The sequence below is a fragment of the Erinaceus europaeus genome, chromosome 7 (genome assembly GCF_950295315.1).
Source record: "Erinaceus europaeus chromosome 7, mEriEur2.1, whole genome shotgun sequence".
Taxonomy (NCBI): Eukaryota; Metazoa; Chordata; class Mammalia; order Eulipotyphla; family Erinaceidae; genus Erinaceus; species Erinaceus europaeus.
The window spans coordinates 52018124-52039966 of record NC_080168.1 but is presented as its reverse complement, the minus strand read 5'-3'; the positions used below and the strand labels follow the sequence as shown (position 1 = coordinate 52039966).

General features: G+C 36.1%; 1 protein-coding gene across 5 annotated transcripts in view; it reads right to left on the bottom strand.

Moving 5' to 3' along the window:
* ATF7IP (activating transcription factor 7 interacting protein) overlaps nt 1–21843 on the bottom strand; it is a 115145-nt gene that overhangs the window by 30824 nt on the left and 62478 nt on the right. For all 5 annotated transcript variants that reach the window (XM_060194417.1, XM_007533139.3, XM_060194418.1 and 2 more), the window contains exons 3-8: nt 19335–19418; nt 14879–15024; nt 13711–13848; nt 12351–12416; nt 3194–3267; nt 2569–2657 (exon numbers count right to left, since the gene is read on the bottom strand). In XM_060194417.1, coding sequence (XP_060050400.1) covers nt 2569–2657; nt 3194–3267; nt 12351–12416; nt 13711–13848; nt 14879–15024; nt 19335–19418 — 597 coding nt within the window. The remainder of the gene's footprint in view (nt 1–2568; nt 2658–3193; nt 3268–12350; nt 12417–13710; nt 13849–14878; nt 15025–19334; nt 19419–21843) is intronic.

Below are 21843 nucleotides of genomic sequence, written 5' to 3'. Positions count from 1 at the left end.
TTTTTCAAAATCTAGAAATTCTCAAAATTCAATTTGTAGAAATATTTTCCAATATATGTTTGATATATTGTGAAAGTAACAGTTTGTGTTTAACATAGATGGTTGCTGCTTATAACCAGAACATCCCCCAAAATTACTATGATCATCTCAAAGTAACAAATAAAACAAAACAACAACACAAATAAAAAAAAAACTATGACTATACTAATAAATACTGTAAATACCTTAGAACATGGGCATGATATACAAACTCAAAAAGAAAAATCTGTAGTCATCATTATTAATGAGTAGAGACTAACTCGGCCATGGTATATTACCATATGAAATCTGTTCCTGTGGATTAAGTTTTACTGAACTCCTTAGGAGAACTGGTAAGAGGAGGCTACCTTTTTTTACACTCATATGGTATGGTAAGGTACAGTATAGTATGGCATAGCATGGTATGGTACAGTAAGATATGATAATCAGCAGAATGAAATTGGCAGATGGATTAATGAGGGAGCAGATACTAAAGAGTGGGGAAAAATTTAAATATTGGCTACTGAGGTTTTACTGTGATTTTGGTTCAACTATTTGTGCTTATCTTCACTTGAATAGGTTTGAAATTAATGACCAGTTTCTTTCTCAATAACTTGTAGTCTTTCTAAAATCTCGAGCACCTTAGAATAATCCCCAAAGGATCTTTGTTAAAGGGATATTTGTAGGTTACCAAGAACCTTTTGGAGAGGAGTTTGCAAAGTCAAACCTACTTTCATAATAATAATAATAAATCATTCTATATGTTTTTCATGATGTAGACACTTGTGTAATGGTAAAAATTTCTCAGTACACAGGGTAGCAATACCAAACTACCACTGTATTCTTTACTATCAAATGATAGCAATAAAAACAGTCAATTTCACTCAATAATGTATATAAAATGTGGTAAGAACCATTAAATTTTGATAAATGCATAAGAGTGGAAGTCTCTTAGCACTATTAAGGAAAAGGGTTGTTGATGTGTGACAGCTTGCTGTGTGACAGCAAAGGAGGGCTGCCTCAGGGAAAAATCCTTTTATAGTTAATTTGAGTTGTGAGCTGAGCTAACATAACAGCCTTTCTCTTAGAAGACCGCTTTTACTTGAAAGAGTAACTTAACATACATAGTGTGATTATCTGCATTTGGCTAGTAGGCAAATCCCTTCCTAAAAATAAAATAAGGCAAGCACCTCAAGGAAGACAACCAGTGGTTACTTATTGGCCATAAATTGAGTTTTAAGAGCAAAAACTATCACTTTGGGGGTAAAATTAGTGTCACTGAAAGAGCATAAAGAATTCTAAATCTTTAAAGAATTTTTAAAAGGATCAATAGTGAAAAATGAATCATTCAAAATGCATATATTAATGAAATGTGTCAGTATTTGGAAGGCTTAGATGACTCCGTGAATATTTTCCAAATTAGCAATGAATTTTATTAGTGAAAAATATGTCCAACTACAAGACAAATAAATGGACTTGATGAAAAATTCACTGATAAGGTTTTAGATTCTATGTTGAAACTCTCTAGAAAGGAACTTCTACTTGCCTGTGCCAAAGAAGACTATCCACAATTTTCTAAAAGGGATAGTAACCCATTTTCCACCTACATATTTACATGTAGCTGCAATTCTTTGACATACTTTATCCAAAATAACATATTACAACTGATCCAATTTTGATATTAACATGAGAAACTAGCAATTTTCAGCAGTGTTTTAAATACAAAAGTTATATGTAAAAATGCAACACAATTAATTTATTCACTGACTTTAAGTTTACAGTTATTTTTCACTGAAACGTGAGGCTTTTTAGACATAATTTGAAATTATTATTGTTATTGGAGTTGGGGCCTAACATGCACAATTTCACTGCTCCTAGGTTGCATTTTTATTTAGATAGAAAGACAGAAAGTGGGGGACTATAGCTGTGGTACTATAGCTTCCCCCAGTTCTATGGTGAATCCATGATGGCACAGCTTGAAAATTGACTGAGCACATAGCAAGGCAGGGGTCCTACCCTCTGAGCTCTATCTCCAGTTCTGAGCTTATTTTTAAGTGAATCTATAAATATTTTTAATTTGTATGTTTTATTCCACTAGAATAAATATTAATATAATTCATATGAACAAAAACTGTTTACAGTTCTTAATGCTTACTTAATGATTATGGAATAGGAAGTGGTACAGCAGATAAAATGTCTGACTTATAAGCATGAGGTCACAAGTGCAATCCCCAGCAGCACACAGGCCAGAGTAAGGCTCTAGTTCTCTCTCTCTCCCTGCTCAGTATATATGTAGATATCCCTTTTTCTTTAAAGGTTATACAGGGGTATAAAGACCACAATATTTGAGAACCACTACAATAAAAGAATTTCTATACTTTCATGCATCTTTGTTAAACTTTAAAATACTGTTTTAGACTCAGCACACAAATTTGAGATTAATGTGTTTAGTTTCGTAGTCCATTTCATACTCAAAAGAATGTAAGAAAAGAGAACCAAAGCCATCAATTCCTAAGAAAATGTATTTTGGTGTTAAAGAATAGTTATTACCTGTATTCACAGGGGTTTGAAAGGATGGTGGTGCACACTCGCTTACATTTCTTTTGGACTCCAGCATCTGTCTCACTGTGCCTGCATTTCTATGAAATACATATACACACAAATAGTCAATGGAAATGACATTCTGGGGACATCAACTTATGTATAAAGCAAGCAGTGGCTCATAGGAAAAAAAGGGTGGATAGACCTAGGAAACTGTAGCACTAAAGCTGCAAGTGAATGCAGTAAGGTAAAGCTGGCACACAGAATGCTGGGGTCAACAGAAATTATTTTCCTCTTATAGTCTAATGTCATCCATTTACCTGAAAAACAAATGGAGGTCCTAGTATCTGCAGACATTAGTTTTAATCACCCTTTACCAATGCATTTCTCAATTACTTGAGAGACCACAATTTAGTATAAGTGGTTAAAGAAATAGGTAATGACTAAAGAAAACCTTATAATAAATTAGCAAAACCAATATCCATAGATGAGCAAAGCGGAAAAGGAAATATATTTATTCTGATGTCTCTACTTAAGTACATAAGTTAACTAATGCCAAGAATTTCCTGAGAATAAAATCAGAACCCCATTTTGTTATTTAGAATTTAAGAAGCAGACTGCTTACACTTCTCACCTGTAGGACACATTGTTATTGCTGTTGACTTCAACTGTAGACTTTACTGGTGACACAGGTGGGTTTGGTGGAGTCTGGGAGGGAAAATAACAAGGTTAAGCAAAATCTAACATAATAGAAACTTTTAAAAATAAGATTTTTAAATACTCTGTCAATACATTATATATTACTTTTGAAATACAGTAGAAAACATTTATTAATTGAAATAAGAATTTGATCTTGGCATTGCTACTTGCTAGACATCTCAGCAAATCAGTAAATATAGTATAATAATTGCTTACTATGTGAAAACATAAATATAATAATACCAATATTTAAGTTTCTTGACATGAGTAAATAAAACAAAGTGGAAAATAAAAGTCTTACAGATATAAAGGTTCAATAAACATTAATAATATAAATCTAAGGAAAAGCTGAACATATAAATTCAATAAATATCTAGTGTCTGTGTACAAGATACCAGATTACATGAGAAATTCAACAGGTTATAGTAATGACACTCTGACTTCGAGAAAACTGTAGATAAACATACATATATCCTCAAATTATATTATTTTATTCAATGTCAATTTCCCAGAGTTTCATGTCTGACAAAAAGAGAAAGGAGGTGTGCAGTGCTCTCATAAAATAAAAATAAATAAATAATAACAAAAGAGTGGAGGTGGAATGAGTAGACAGAGGTGTGTCTTTGGAGTGACAGCACTGGGACTTTGGTGGGGGGATGCTGAGTCATATACATGTGTACAGGTGTGACACTCAATCCCTAAAATCTTACTTTATTGTAAGCCCTTGTTAAATCAATTTTAAAAAGACAGAATAAGGACCAGGTGGTGGTGTACCTAGTTGAGCGCATATGTCACAATGGGTTCAAGGCCCTAGCCCCCAACACAAGAGGAAAGCTTCATGGGTGGTGAAGCAGTGCTGCAGGTGTCTTTTTGTCTCTTTCCCTCTCTGTAGCCCCCTTCCTTTCAATTTCTGGTTGTCTCTATCAAATAAGTAAAGATAATAAAACTAAAGAAAAAAAAAAAAGAAAGAAAGACTGGCAGGATGGAAAGAAGAAAGGGAAATCTATGGATTTTCCAGCAAAGAATTTGAAATAGGTATGAAGATGTCCAATGAAATAAAATAACCAAGACAGAAAACTAAATGAAGCCAAGAATAGTACTTACAAAGAATGGGAAAATTAACAAAAATAAATAAATAAATAATTTAGAATAAAATAATTTAAAACATCACAACAGGGGTCCAATCGCAGGCTATATCAAGCAGAATAAATAATCAGTGAACTTGAAGATAAATCATTTGAAAATAGTATGGTATTACAGAAAGACAAAGAAAAAAGAATTTAGAAAAGTGAAGCAAGTCTAAACAATCTATAATATAACAACAATGGTGCAACATATGACTGTAGAAATCCCAGTACAAAAAGAGTTATAATGGTTAAAATTCCTAACAAGGATAAATGCAGAGACCTATATCAAAAAATGTTGTAGTCAAGCTGCCAAAAATTAAAGACAAATAATTTTTTTTTGATTTATTAATGAGAACACCAGAGCATCACTCTGGCATTAGACACCAGAAATCAAACTCAAGCTTTTGCGATTTTAAATTTAATATTCTTGCCTCTGCACCATGTCTTAGATTGCAAAGATCCAAAAAAAATTTTGAAAATACCAAGAGAAAAGCACTTACCACCACATTTGAGGCAACTCCTGTAAGATTAGCAGTGGATTTCTCAACTAAAACCTAGCAGATTCTGTGAATCTGATATTATATCCAAAGCACTGAAATAAGGAAATATCACCTAGGAAAACTATTATAAAGTCATAGGCAAAAATAGGACTTAACTCAATAAATACATTAACACTAGATCTGCCATACAAGAAATGCCAAAAGGAGCTCTTCAAGTGAACATAAAATGACAATGGATAACTAAAGTAATCCTGGAATGCAAAGAAAGCTAAGCATACAAAAACGAATGAATGTGAAACATTAACAGAATAAAGCAAAAACAAATAAAATGATAAATAGTGATCTTTTAAGTTGCTAGAAGGGGAAAAAATTCTTCACAGCCCTTTTATGATAAAAACACTCTTGGGGGAGGGTACGGTAGTGCAGCAGGTTAAACAAACATAGCGTGAACCGTACCGTACAAGGACCAGCTCAAGGATCCTGGTTCCCCACCTGTGGCAGGGGGTGGGGTGGGGGGGATCGTTTTATAAGTGGTGAAGCAGGTCCACAAGTGTCTATCTCTCTCTCCCCCATCTTTCTCTCCTCTCTTGATTTCTCTCTGCCCTATACAGCAACAACAACAACAACAAGGGCAACAAAGAGGGAAAAATAGCCTCTATGAGCAGTAGATTTGTAGTGCAGGCACTGAGCCCCATGGATAACCCTGAAGGCAAAAAAAATAAAAACAAACAAACAAAAAAACAACACTCTTGACAAATGAAGCATACTTACTACCTTGCCATAATAAATACCTTATATCAAAAGTCCATACTTAGGATGCTTGATGATGATGTACATGGTAAATCACACACAAAATCATGTACAAGGACCTGGGTTGAAGCCCTTGTTCCCTACCAGCAGAGGGGAAGCTTTACAAGCAGTGCAGCCATGCTGCAAGTGCCTCTTTCCTCCTCCCTATTTCCCCTTCCCTCTCAAATTCTCTCTCCAGAAATAAACTCTTACAATATGGTCAAATGATCTATGTTTCACAATGTTCAAGGTTACTCATGAGGAAAGGACAGTCACAGAATAAATGGTGTGTAGACTCAATCCCCTGCACCACCATAAGCTAGAGTTGAACAGTGCTCTGTTATCTACACACAGTTTATCTTTCTGTACCTTGAGAATAAACAATTACATTGTATGCAAAAATATCTTAAATGAATTAAAAATCTAAAACTAGAAATTTCCAAGAAGAAAACACAGAAGTTTCATGACACTGGATTGTTGATGATTTGCTGATGTGACATGAAAAGCTAAAGTAGACAAAGAGAACGTATCAGATCTTAACATTTCTGCACACCAAAAGAAATTATCAACAGAGTGAAAAGGAAACTTATAGAACATAACTGCACAAAGCAATTAATATATAGATTATATAAAGAACACTTAACAAGTCCATAACTGAAAAACATATTTAAATATGGACAAAGGACCTGAATAGATATTTTGCCCAAAAAGATACAGAAAAGAAGCAACAGCATATGAAATGATACTCAACATCAAAAGATCATTAGAGACCAGTGATTACTAATGTTTTATCAGGGGCCTCAAGAGCCAAACTCACTGACCAAAAGTTTTAAGAAAAAATCATTAGAAAGAAACCAAACATACAAATTTACCTCATTGTAAGGAAGGATATAGGGAAATTGGAACCCTTTCACCCTGCTGGTAATCACTAATATGGTTAGTGTATGGCTGCTAGAAACAACAGAAGTCCCTTATGAAACTAAAAACAGAACACCAAATACTCAAGCAATTTTACTTGTGGGATATATAACTAAGAGTTGAAATATGATTCTTAAAGAGATATCTGAATATCAATGTTCACTGCAGCACTATTTACAAAGCACAAGGGACCAAAGGGGGGTCCATATACCCACCAGTAAGTGAAGGGATTAAAGGCTGTGGTGTATACATACAATACAATATAATTAAGCCTTCTAAAAATAAGGCAGTCTGTAGAGTGGGAGGTGGTACAAGTGGTTAAGCACATGTCACCATGCTTATGGACCTGGGTTTGAGTACCTGCTCCCAACCTGCAGGGTAAGCTTCATGATGATCTCTCTCTCTCCCTCTCCCCTTTTCTCCCCTTCCCCACTCAAATGTTTTCTGTCCTGTCAAATAAGAAATTTTTTAAAAAATGAAAAATTGGCTGCTGGGAACAGTGGATTCGTCATTCAGGCACAGAGCTCCAGCAATAACCTTGGTGGCCAACAACAATAAATTTAAAAAATGTTAAAAGACAATCCTGTTGCAGACTACAATATGGATAAACCTTAATAAAAGAATGCTAAATGATTGCATGAATCACAAGAGTGGATTTTGATTGGCATCTAGAAAGTAAAAATGATGGAAACAAAGCAAAATATGGTTGTAATGGGTTGAGGAGAAGGGGGAAATGACAGCTGCTATATTGAAGTACAGAGTTTCAGTTTTATACGATGAAAATCTTCTAGAACTATGTTAAATAACACTATGATAGAGTTAAGTACATCTGAACTCCATAGTCAAAATAGCAATATTTTTTCCAGTTCATTATTTTTCAACATTATTGATTCAACATTGTTTTTACAACTCACCACACCCATTACTGAAATTCCCATGTCCGTCCACCCTTTCCTCTGGTAACTACCAAAGTTTCTACAAAGTCTAAGGGCAGTTTGTTTAATATTTTTTTAAAGATTTTATGAGAAAGATAAGAGGAGAGAAAGGACCAGACTTCACTCTAGTACATGTGCTGCCAGGGACTGAACTCAGGACCTCATGCTTAAGAGTCCGAAGCTTTCTCCACTGCGCCACCTCTCACACCACAGTTTATTTAATATTTTTTAGCAGTATCATCTGCTTTAGTTATTTGTATATCACAGGTGAAACCATCTAGTGGCTGCCTTATATGCTTTATTTACATCACTTATATAATCACCTCCAGGTTCACCTTTGTCCTCAACAATACAATCTCTTATTTTTAAAATGCAAAGTAGTACTCCAAAGAATATATTCCCCACAACCTCTTTATCTAGTCATCTGTCCACAGACATTCAGGTTGAATCCATATTTTGACTACTATGAATAGTAAAACTGTGATAGATTTATAGTACATATGTTCTTCGAAATTACTATTTTTCTGTCCTTTGGATTAATGCTTAGTAGTGGTATTAGAGAAGCATAAGGTGTTTCCATTCATATTTGTTTTCTATTGGGTTGCACCAGTTTGCATTCCTGCCTGTGGAGTACATTAGCTTCCCCCACCCATATTCTCACAAGGACTTCTTACCTGCATTTTTTCTTCTATGTATTTTATAATTTCAGATCTAATATCCAGATATTTAATCCATTTTTAATTTTGGTGTGTATATTATGTGATGGTCAAGTTTTATTTCCCTAAAAATGGCTGTCTACTTTTCCCAGTATTTCCTTAAGACACACTGATGCTCGCCCACTTCCATGGTGTAGCTTGGGTTCCTGTGTGTCACATATTAGATGTCCATATATATGTGTGGATTTACTTCTAGGTACTCTAGCCTATCCCAATAGTCTGATTGACTATTTCTTCCAATACCTCATGGTTTTAATTAGTATTGTTTCACAGTAAAGTTTGAGGTCAGGGAGCATGTTGTCACTATTTTGCCCCATCTTTCCAAATAGCTTTGGCTATTTATAGTCTTTTGTGTTTCTACACGAATTTTCGGATTATTTGTTCAGTTTCCCTTAAGAATACTGCTGAATTTTGACAGGAAAGGGGCTGGATGGTGGCACACCAGGCTGAGTGCAGACAGTACAGTGTGCAAGGTTCAACACCCTGCTTCCACCTGCAGGGGGGGATTTTCACAATCGGTGAAACAGTATTGCTGGTATCTCTCCCTCTTTAATTGCCCCTTTTCCTCTCAACTTCTATCTTTGTTTGAAATAAATAAATAAATAAGGACAAGGAGTGCACTGAATCTATAATTGCTTTAGGTTAGATGGCCATTTTAATGATATTTATTCTTCCAAACTAAATAATACAGAATTATCCTTCCATTCCATTTCTTTATGCTTCCCTTTATATGTATTAACAATGTCCTAACAATTTTCAATGGCAAAGTCTTGCATATTTTGTTGGTTTTATTCCAAAGTATTTTATCTTTTTTTTTTCAATTGTAAGTGGGATCACTTCCATTATTTTTCTTTCTTCCTAGAATGCTTGTTTGCATATAGAAATGTCATAAACTTATGTATACTGGTTTTGTGTCCTGCCATATTACTGAATTTATTAATAAGGTTTCTGTTAGTCATTAGGGGTTTCTGTGTGTAGTAAATCATCTGTAAAAAGAGATAATTTTAACTTTTTCCTTATTTTTTTGCCTTCAGGGTTATCGCTGGGGCCCAGTGCCTGCACTACAAATCCACTGCTCCTGGAGGCTATTTTTTCCCTTTTGTTGCCCTTGTTGTTTATAGTTGCTGCTGCTATTATTGTTATTGTTACTGCTGTCATTGTTGTTGGACAGGACAGACAGAAATGGAGAGAGGAGGGGAAGACAGAGAGGGGGAGTGAAAGACAGACACCTGCAGACCTGCTTCACCGCCTGTTAAGTGACTCCCCTACAGGTGGGGAACTGGGGGCTCAAACCAGGGTCCTTACGCCAGTCCTTGCACTTTGTGCTACGTGCACTTAACCCCGCTGCACTACTGCCCACCCCCAACTTTTTCCTTTCTAATTTAAATTCCTTTAGTATCTTCTTCTAGCCTGACTGGTCTGACAAGAACTTCCAGGAGTGTACTGAATAGCAGTGTGAGAGCAGGCATCTTTGTCTAGTTCCAGGCTTTAGTGGAAAATCTTTTTGGTTTTCACCATGTACTTGTCATGTATGGCCTTTACTAGGCTGAGAAATTTCTGGCTTTTTAACAGAAGGATGAATATGGGATGATCTCACTCTCAGGCCGAAGTTGAAAAACAAGACCAGAAAAGAAAACACAAGTCGAACCTGAAATGGAATTGGAGTATTACACCAAAGTAAAAGACTCTGGGGTTGGTGGGTGGGTGGGTAGAATACAGGTCCATGAAAAATGATGAATGAAATAGTGGGGGTTGTATTGTTAAATGGGAATCTGGGGAATGTTATGCATGTTCAAACTATTGTATTTACTGTTGAATGTAAAGCATTAATTCCCCAATAAAGAAATAAATTATTAAAAAATAAATAAATAAAAATTAAAAAAAAACATTTCTGGCTTTTTGAAATGTCCTCTCCTGCTAAGGGAATGAGTGATAATAGTTCTACAGATCATGTGAGAGTATTCCTTCTCCTTCAGTGTTTTTTAGACGAGTTTGAATAACGTAGGAGTTAGGTGTTCTTTGAAAGTCTTGTAGACTTTATTAGTAAAGCCTAGATTTTTGTTCATAGGAATTTGATGTGCTGCATTAGTGATGGGTCTCCTCAGGCTATCTCCTTCCTCCTAGCTCAGTCTTGGAAGATGGTATGATTCTAAGAATTTGTCAGTTCATCTAGGTGTCCAACTTGTTAGCATACAGCTTATAGTATTCTCTCATGATCTTTTGTGTTTCAGTAATATCAGTTGTAAGCTCACCTCATTTCTGATTTTTTTCCCATTTTTTTAGACAGAGACAGAAGGAGAGACCCCAGAGTACCCAAACTTCCTCTACTGTCCTAGCACCTCTGCTGTAGTGCCAGTACTCAAACCTGGGTCACATACATGGCTATATGGTTACCCTACCCAGGAGTACCACTTTCTTAATATAGATCTGCATTGCTGTGAACTTCCGTTTTTGTTTCTTTGTTTTGTTTTTGCCTCCAGGGTTACTACTAGGGCTCAGATGCTAATGAATCCACTGCTCCTAGAGGCTATTTTCCCCCCTTTGTTGCCCTTGTTTTTTACTGTTGTTACTGTTGTTGTTGGATAGGACAGAGGGAAATGGAGAGAGGAGGGGAAGACAGAGGGGAAGAAAAAGATAGACACCTGTAGACCTGCTTCACCACCCATGAATCGAACCCCCTGCAGGTGGGGAGCTGGGAGCTTGATCTGGGATCCTTATGCCGGTCCTTGCTTTGCGCCATGTGTGCTGTGCTATTGCCCGACCCCCTCTTCAGATAATGTTATCTATTCTACATATTAGGTTTTGGGGGTTGTCTCCCTTCCCCCAGGTTACTGCTGGGGTTCAGTACCTGATCAGAAAATCCATCTCTCTCAGAAGCCTTTTTCTTTTTCAAAGACAGAGAGAATTCGGGGATGGGGGTGGTAAGGAGAAGACAAAAGAGACAGATAAATACCTTTAGTACTGCTTCAGTACTTATGAAGCTTCCCCCTTCAGGTAGAGACAAAGGGTTTGAGCTCAGATCCTCATGAATGGTAACATACAGTTTACTAGGTGTGCCACTGACCAGTACCCAGATAATTTTTTGTTTTGATTTCTTCTCTGATCCAAGTGCTACTCAGAAGCATATTGCTTAGTGTATGTGTGTATGTGTGTGTGTGTGTGTGTGTGTGTATATATATATATATATATATATATTCCCTCATTTTCTTTTTGTAGTTGATTTTAGTCTCATATCAGGAGCTAAGTGCATAGAGACCCAAGAGAGCCAGTCTATAACATACTTAATAGAATTTTACCAATTTCCTACTTTTGTAACTGTACTAGAGTAATAGAAAACATCAGTGGAGAAGATAGGTAAAACATTTATAGGAATTGATGTTCTACTGTAATTTCCTGTATATCCACATTTAATTTAAAATATTCTTTTTAGCCAAGTGAAGAAGATATAAAAATGAATCAATTCAGAAAAAAAACTCTTTTAGGAGTGATGATTACTCCCGCAATAATTATTGTTGGTGATAGCTAAGTACCAGGAAAAACAGATAGCACTTGTGTGTACAAAGTCACAAAGAAATGTTAACTCACTCAAATGGAAAAGAGAAAAAGAAATCTAAGTAGACACTATAATACACAAGTGCTATATTAAAGCTGATTACGACAGAACATCTAAGCAAGTAGCAAAAAACATCAACAAAGAGTTGATACTACAAATTACAATTTATCCACTGTTGTTTTGTTTGACTTACCTACACAGTGGAATACTAAAACACTCTGAAGGAAATGATAGAGTTGAGACTAAGACATTAACATGAATGTAAAAAGAAACAAGTACCACACGCCCCCAAAAATAACTTTAAAGAACGACACAAAATAAAGCTTAAGGTGATCATAACACAAAATAGATTAATATAAATGACACAGGAAAACAGTAAAGATTAGAAAGTAGCTAATAATTAGTTCTACAGCTGCAGCTCCAGAGTAACATATAGAACTACAGTATAGAAGCAATGTCAGAACTATAGTAAAGGAAGTCTCCTCTGAAGTCAGCATTTCTCAATATTCTCACTGAGAATTAAATATTAATTACACAAGAAGCGATATTCTTACTTCCTGTCTTTTCTTAAGATCTTCTTTGGCTGCTCCAAAGCGTTTAGTTAACCTGGCTATCTTGGCCTAAAAGACAAAAAGAAAGAAAATAAAAACAGAATGGAAATTAAGTTGTAATATGGCATTAAAAAGAAACCTAAATATAAAAAAAAAAAAAAACCTCAGAAGACAGCTAACAACAAAGAAACACAAGGCAAGTTGCTTATAAAGTGCATGTTTAGAAAATTAAAAAGAAAACCAATTTAATACTCAAATAAATATTCTTGATTTTTAGAGTGAGCTTTTAATCCCACTCACAACTGTGAATATTTGCTCGAACTAGCACATTTCTGAATATATATCTTGATTATCTAAGAATTATGTGGTAAGTCTGACTATAGATCATAAAAGATCCTTTGCCAATGATATGTAAATATACTCATTCTTTTCCTTCTTTTTCCATTTTTAATGAGAGAGAAATCCAAAACAAAACATCAACAAAATAGGAAACAATAGGTGTTACGGTTGTGGAGAAAAAGGTATGCTGCTACATTGCTGGTAAGAGTGCAAACTGGTGTAGCCTCTTTGGAAGACTATATGCAGAGTCCTTCAACAAATAAAAATAATTACCTTATGATCCAGCAATGCCACTCTTGGGCATTTATCCAATGGACACTAAAACACTAACTCAAAGGGACATATACATCCCTACACTCGTAGTTGCTTTGTTCACAATAGCCCAAAGAGTGGAAGCAGCCTAAATGGTCATCAACAGATGACTGGCTTAAAGAAGTATGGGATATGTATTCCATGGAATACTACACTGCAATCAAAAAAAGATGATACTGTATCCTTTGGGACAAACTAAATGGAACTAGAGCTGATTGTGCTCAGCGAAATAAGCAGAAATGAAAGACTACCAGATGGGTTTCACTAATACCCATGAACTTGAAAAAACAAACAAAAGTCAAACATACACACACACAAAGAGGCAAACAATCTGGTTCAAAATGTTGTGAGAACTATGGTTATCAGTGGGAGGGTAGGAACACAGAACTATTGTGATGGGTGCAGTGTGGTGCTACACTATGTAATCTTACAATCATATATTTCATTAGTAATTAATCAATCAATCAATAAACAAGTCCTATCAATACCTTGATCTTGGACTTTCAGCCTTCAGAAGCCTAAGAATTTGTAGTTTAAGCCATCTAGTTTATGACACATTTTTATGGCAACTATAGCAAATCAACAGTGGCTCCTTTTATTTCTTTCAGTTAAAAGTTAAATCTAAATTTATTTAGAGGTTAAACTACAAAATGTGTCCTAGAAAAATAAAAATGATGACAGATGAGTATATAATGTGAGTCAGTGTACAAACCTGCAGTTCAGTAAGAACCGTTTTATGCCTTTTGTTACAATCAATTTTTTCCACTCGAGTTTTCAATTCTGCCAAAGTCTTATCAAAAACAGCACACTGAAGTGCACATAATTTTTCTTCCAGCAACCACTGTACAACCTAAACAAATATAATTTTGTTAGAGGAAAGCAGACAGTTTAGCAAGCAGATACAGGTTGTTGAAAAAGTCATAAAGTGTTTTTGCTATGCAAAAATGCATCACGACATTTGTAGTACAAGCACCAAGCCGATAGGTTCCAGATAATACCATGATGCCAACCTGACTTTCCGGGGCAGATGACCCCACCAATGTGTCCTGGAGCCCCGATTCTCCAGAGCTCTGCCCTACTAGGGAAAGAGAGAGACAGGCTGAGAGTATGGACCGACCTGCCAATGCCTAAGTTCAGCAGGAAATCAATTACAGAAGCCAGACCTCCTTCTGTACCCCATAATGATCCTGGATCCATACTCCCAGAGGGATAAAGAATGGGAAAACTGGGAGTCGGGTGGTAGCGCAGCGGGTTAAGTGCATGTGGCGCAAAACGCAAGGACCGGCATAAGGATCCTGGTTCGATCCTGGTTCGAACCCCCGGCTCTCCGCCTGTAGGGGAGTCGCTTCACAGGTGGTGAAGCAGGTCTGCAGGTGTCTATCTTTCTCTCTGTCTTCCCCTCCTCTCTCCATTTCTCTCTGTCCTATCCAACAACAAAGCAACGTCAACAATGGCAATAATAACCGAAACGAGGCTGCAACAACTAGGGCAACAAAAAGGGGGAAAATTGGCCTCCAGGAGCGGTGGATTCATGGTGCAGGCACCGAGCCCAGCAATAACCCTGGAGGAAAAAAAAAAAAAAAAGAAATACAGACCAGACTTCTGGGGGTGGGAATTGTGTATAATTATACCCCTCTTATTCTATGGTCTTGTCAATATTTCCAATTTATAAATAATTTTTTTAAATCCAAAGATATATTTAAATTATAAAGATAAGCTATCTTCAACTTCTATTTATGAAAAGCCCTAATATCAACAAAATGCCAAATAATGTCAGATGGCTAGAATAAAGATGAAGTTTTTAATTTGGTATGTTTTTACTCTTTTTTAAAAGTTTTTATTTATAAATGATATGGTTTTTAATTTAACATATATAATACCTTTTGTAGCTTCTGATTTATATCTCCTTTGGCTGTAATTTTTACTTGAAATTCTGCCTCATATTCTTCTTCCATATATCGACGTCGTTTGGACTGCACATTGTCCATGTCTTCTGACTTAGAACGTTTTCTTCTGGAAAATTCACCTGAGATCAACAAATATATTAATCGTCTGGAGTTTATGTAATTCATAGTTGGGAAATAGCATGCTATTTCAATAGTTTTATAACTTTTGAAATCAAAACAATAGATACACAGCTGTGGACTTGAAACTTGAGATGATTTGGGGCCAGCTGGTGGTGCACCTGATTGGGTGCACATGTTACAGTGTGCAAAAACCTGGGTTCAAGCCCCTGGTCTTCACCTGCAGGGGGAAAGCTTTGCGAGTGGTAAAGCAGTGTTGCAAGTGTCTCTCTGTTTCTACTCTCTATCACCCCCTTCCCTCTCAATATCTGGCTGTCTCTAGCTAACAAATAAATAAAAATATAAACTTTAAAGGATTTTCAATAAAATAAGAGCTTCCTGACATCTAAGCAACATACAGTGTAAACACAGTACATTTCTTTTCTTAATATTTTATATTAAGATAACAAGGATAGCAAAATCATTTAACTATATATACATATAAATATACTAGTTCAATTTCATTATACAGCTTCTCTAATAATACAATTTTCACTCACGTCACAGAATAGTAATAACTGTGCAGGGCTTTCATTCTTCAGTCCTTCTACTTGGTAAATTTTTTCGATAGTAAATTTAGGGATATTTTTACTTACCTAATAGCCTTAAGAAAATAATGTTGTAACTACTAATAATGTTGTAACTACTAATAATGTTGTAATGGAATAACTCTCAGCACATCCAAATAAATTCCAAATAGGTTAAAATGTTAATGTCATTACAAAAGTAAATCTGGTAAAGGAGAATCAAAGATCTACACTCAGATATGTTTTATTTTGACCTCAGACACAAGTCAATACAGACCAGTGTGATTAGTGGATAGAAAAGTACTACTAGGAGAGGGACCACAAATACACTGGTTAAACAAAGAAGAAACATGGGAGAAAAGAGCCAGGACAAAAGCCCAGATAAAACCACCCCAAAGAAAGAAGATATTCCATGTTCATGGGTTGGAAGAATTAATATCATCAAAATGAATATACTACCCAGAGCCATATATAAATTTAATGCTATCCTCATCAAGATACCAGCCACATTTTTTTAAGAGAATAGAACAAATGCTACAATGTTTATCTGGAACCAGAAAAGACCTAGAATTGCCAAAACAATCTTGAGAAGAAAGAACAGAACTGGAGGAATCATACTCCCAGATCTCAAATTGTATTATAGGGCTATCGTTATCAAAACTGCTTGGTACTTGAACATGAATAGACATACTGACCAGTGGAATAGAACTGAGAGCCCAGAAGGAAGCCCCCACACCTATGGACATCTAATCTTTGGCAAAGGTGCCCAGACTATCAAATGGAGAAAGCAGTCTCTTCAACAAATGGTGTTGGAAAAAATGGGTTGAAATATGCAAAAGAATGAAACTGAACCACTGTATTTCACCAAATACAAAAGTAAATTCCAAGTGGATGAAGGACTTGAATGTTAGATCAGAAACTATCAGATACGTAGAGGAAAAGAAAATATTGGCAGAACGCTTTTCCACGTAAATTTTAAAGACATCTTCAATGAAACGAATCCAATTACAAAGAAGACTAAAACAAGCATAAAACTATGGGACTACATCAAATTAAAAAGCTTCTGCACAGCAAAAGAAGCCATGACCCAAACCAAGAGACCCTTCACAGAATGAGAGATCTTTACATGCCATACATCAAACAAGAGGCTAATAACCAAAATAAAGAGCTTGCCAAACTCAACAACAAAAAAACAACCCCACCCAAAAATGGGGAGAGGTCATAGACAAAATATTCACCACAGAAGAGATCCAAAAGGCCGAGAAACACATGAAAAAAACGCTCCAAGTCATTGATTATCAGAGAAATGCAAATAAACGCAACAATGAGATACCACTTCACTCCTGTGAGAATGTCATACATCAGAAAAGGTAACAGCAGCAAATGCTGGAGAGGGTGTGGGGTCAAAGGAACCTTCCTGCACTGCTGGTGGGAATGTAAATTGGTCCAAACTCTGTGGAGAATAGTCTGGGGAATTCTCAGAAGGTTAGAAATGGTCCTACCCTATCATCCTGCAATTCCTCTCCTGGGGATATATCCTAAGGAACCCAACACATCCATCCAAAAAAGATCTGTGTACACATATGTTTTTAGCAGCACAATTTGTTATTGCAAATTATACAAAACCTGGAGGCAACCCAGGTGTCCAACAACAGATGAGTGGCTAAGCAAGCTGTGGTATAGATACACAATGGAATACTACTCAGCTATAAAAAATGGTGAGTTCATCGTTTTCAGATGATCTTAAAAGGATCTTGAAAAATTCATGTTAAGTGAAATAAGTCAGAAACAGAAGGATGTATATGGGATGATCTCACTCTCAGGCAGAAGTTGAAAAATAAGATCAGAAAAGAAAACACAAGTAGAACCTGAACTGGAATTGGCATGTTGCACCAAAGCAAAAGACTCTGGGGGGGGTATGTTTATGGTGGGGGGAGTTAGGATACAGGTCTAAAAATGTTGACAGAGAACCTAGTGGGGGTTGTATTGTTATATGGAAAACTGGGAAATGTTATGCATGTACAAACTATTGTATTTACTGTCGAATGCAAAACATTAATTCCCCAATAAGGAAATTAAAAAAAAAAAATTAACATCAGAAACGGGGAAACAGCAGATGAAACTCTGAATTAAAGCACTAATTATCATGAGTTCATTAGTAAGCAGAATGAAAGCTTAAATAGCTGGGCTAAGAGAACAACTAACTGACCCCATCCAAAAATGGGGAGAGGATATGCACAGAATATTCTCCATAGAAGAGATCAAAAGGACAACATGAAAAAATGCTCCAAGTCATTATTAGAGAAATGCAAATAAAGACAATAATGAGTCATCACTTCACTCCTATGAGAATGTCATACACCAGAAAAGACAGCAGTAACAAATGCTAGAGAAGTTGTGGAGACAAAGGAACCCTTCTGCACTGCTGGTAGGAATGTCAATTGCTCCAACTTCTGTGGAGAGCAGTTTGGAGAACTCTCAGAAAGCTAGAAGTGGACCTACCCTAGGGCCCTGCAATTCCTGTACTGGGGATATATCCTAAGGAACTAAACATACCCAGCCAAAAAAAAACCTGTGTATTCCTATGTTCATAGAAGCACAATTTGTAATAGCCAAAATCTGGAAGTAACCCAGGTGTCCAACAACAGATGAGTGGCTGAGTAATCTGTGGTATTTATACATAATGGGATACTACTCAGCTATCAGAAATGGTGAATTTGCCTTCTTCACCCCATTATGGATGGAACTTGAAGAAATCATGTTAAGTGAAGTAAGTCAAAAACAAAAGGATGAATATGGGATGATCTCACTCACAGACAGAAGGTCAAAAACAAGATCAGAAGGGAAAACACTAAGCAGAACTTGGGCTGGAGCTGGTGTAGTCCACCAAATAAAAGACTCTGGGGTTGGGGGAAGGGTTCAGGTCCTGAATCATGATGACAAAGGAAGACATAGTGGGGGTTGAACTATTATGTGGAAAACTGGGAAATGTTATGCATGTACAAACTACACTGACAAACCATTAATACCCCAATAAAGATTTTTTAAAAAAGATGTTTTATTTTTCTGGTTTGTCATGTGTGTGACCCAGGCTGAGTCCTGCCTCCAAAACACTGGGGGAAGCTTTGATGCTGTGTTGTTTTTCCATCTCTCTCTATGTGAAGAAGTTGCCCTGGAGCAGTAGCATCCCAATGATAACAACAACAAAATAATAAGGGGTGTTGGGTAGTAGTGCAGCGGGTTAAGCACACGTGGTGTAAAGCACAAGGACCTGGTGTAAGGATCCCGGTTTAAGCCCCCAGCTCCCCACCTGCAGGGGAGTTGCTTCACAAGTGGTGATGCAGGTCTGCAGGTGTCTATCTTTCTCTCCTCCTCTCTGTCTTCCCCTCCTCTCTCCATTTCTCTCTGTCCTATCCAACAACAATGACATCAGTATCTACAACAATAAAACAAGGGCAACAAAATGGAATAAACAAATAAATATTAAAAAAATAAGTCAGTTTTAAATACTGGAATAATGGAAAACATAAATAAAATAATTAAGTGAGAAATTAGTACTGTCAAAGATCTGTGGGTTAGTCATCAATGAAAAATTTTTACTTCCAAACCATTTTATTGGGAAAACAATGGTTTATAGCACAGTTTTGACACATGGGTCAAAACTTTCCTTTCTTTTTTTTTTTTTTTTACTATTTATTTATTTATTCCCTTTTATGGTCCTTATTCCAGTAACTTCTTATGCTTACTTTTCTCAGAAGGCCTTTCATCTTCATGTACAACTTGTTCTTCTTTCTCAGGTTTGCTGTTCTTTTCATTACTATCTTCTTCTGCTATGACAAAATAGAATTGTTAACAGCTCACACTTTTGGCAAAACTATCCAATCAATTATCTTTTATGAGTCTTAAAATATAAAATTTAAAGATAAAAAGGAGGACATTAACTGGCAGAACTAACTGACCAAATTCACTTTTCAAATTCTCTAACAGTTTAGTATAAATAAATTCATGTGGAAAAAAAATTTTAATTTTGTAGAAATTTTATTTGTTAAATAAAGAGAAAACATAAAAGTACTGTTCCATCATATACAATTCTGGGAATTAAACTTGAGATCTTACACATCTAAATTCTGTCGTCTACCACTGAATTCTCAACTTTCTTATCAGCTACAAAAGTATTTGAAAATACTCTTACTTAGTAATTTACTGTCACAAATAGAATAATAACATGTGAAAACTACTATAAAACATTTAGACTCCCATACATTCAAGTATTAAAATTAAAATAGTTGATGTGTGATTATTTTCAGAAAAATTATGAATAGAAAATTTAAAACACCTAATGTCTAGATCAGATAGAATCAAATTATTTTAGTGATTTCTGGGGTAGTTACTTAGAAGGAAGGAAGGAAAGGAGGAAAGGGAAGGGAGAGGAGAAAGGGGAGGGAAGGGAAGAGAAGGGAAGGAGGAAGGGAGAAGGGCAAATGGAAAGAGAGGGAGAGAGAGAGGCTATTTTAGGGTTACCTGAGGGGATGCTTGCTTTGCAATATGTGCCACCAAGATTCAAACTTGGTCCCTACCACACTGGGGGAAAACTTCAGTGTTATGGTGTCCTTCCCACTCTTTCTCTCCCTGGCTTACTAACTATCTGAAATATTTGGCCTGTAGCAGTGAAGTCCCAACAACAACAAAAAAAGTAAAACCTACTTTGATAAGTAAGCATCCAGAGCTAGATGACTAGCATTTATTATTCAAACCCTTAATACAACTCTACATGAACTGCATTTCTGCCATCATAGATTTAATGATATGTAATATTTAGAAAGGCTAAGCAATTTTCATGAGGATGTAAGATAAAACAATTAAAGAGTATTTTCAAAAACACTGCTTAACACATTTACATGATTACATTTTTACAACAAAAAAAAAATCTTAAGAGGTATCAGAAATGGTCTGTGGTCAAACTACCTTCTCAACTAACTTAACAATGAGTGGGAGAGATCACTAGAATCTTCAAGTTTCTATTTTTATTTACTTATTTAATTAATTTATTTGTTATTGGATAGAGACAGAGAAAACTGAGAAAGAAGGGTGAGATAGAGAGGAATAGAGACAGAGAGACACCTGCAAACCTGCTTCATCTCCTGTGAAGCGACTCCCCTGTTTCATTTCCTGTGAAGCGACTGCCCTGCGACTCCTGGGGGCTCGAACAGGTATCCTAACCGGTCCTTGCGCTTTGCGCCACGTGTGCTTAACCCACTGCACTACAACCCAACTCCCTCAAATCCTCCCCAGTGCCTTCTATAAAACATGTCTGGTTCATCAGATTCTGAAGCCAAAATTAAACAAATCAATCACAAGGCACATAGCACTACATAAAGAAGATTTTTATATGACAAGTTTAGGGTTTTAAGCTGAAATACCTGATGACAGGAATCAAAGTAAAAAAAAATTAAAAAGACCTTATAGTGAAAAAATGGTCAAAAACCAGCATCATGATGAAACTATTAAGAGTCTTACAAACTTTTCACATTAAAATAAAGCAAGCCGAGTTGACAGAGAGCTTACCTGGGAACTTGATCCCAGTTCTAATGAGATGGAAAAACACATAGGTTCCTTATAGACCCAAAGTCATTACAGAGAATTTTTTTTTATACATAAGTTTCCAAATCTCCCTGATTTTAATCCTCAGGATACTGATTCCTAAGTTTCCTAGTCCCCAGAGTTTACTGAGTCACAAGAGTAACTGGAAAGCTCGGTGTAAGTTTACATGATCTTTATTACACAAATCACCAAAAACCCAAAGAACAAAATTAGCTCCATCTCATATTTATCGTAATGATTACTCATTTACAAACTTTTTTTCCCCAATGTCTGGTGTAGGAGATTGCATGGGACTTCAAACATCTGTGTTTCATGGTCTGGGAGGTGGTGCAGTGGATAAAGCGCTGGATTCTCAACCATGAAGTCCGGAGTTCAATCCCTGGCAGTACATGTACCAAAGTAATGTCTGCTTCTTTCTCTCTCTCCAACTAGCTTTCACATGAATAAATTCTCTAAAAAAAAAAAAAAATCTGAGTGCAGTGACAGAACTTAGCACATGACAAGTAGGGCCTTCTGGTTGACCTTTTTAATGACAGTAATATGTGTGGAACCCATGCCAACTGTGTAACAGTTATGCCAAGATATCTAGCTAGCAGGCTGCATATGAAGGAGAAGGTGATTTCCACTATGGTGGAAACATTCACTTAAAAAAAA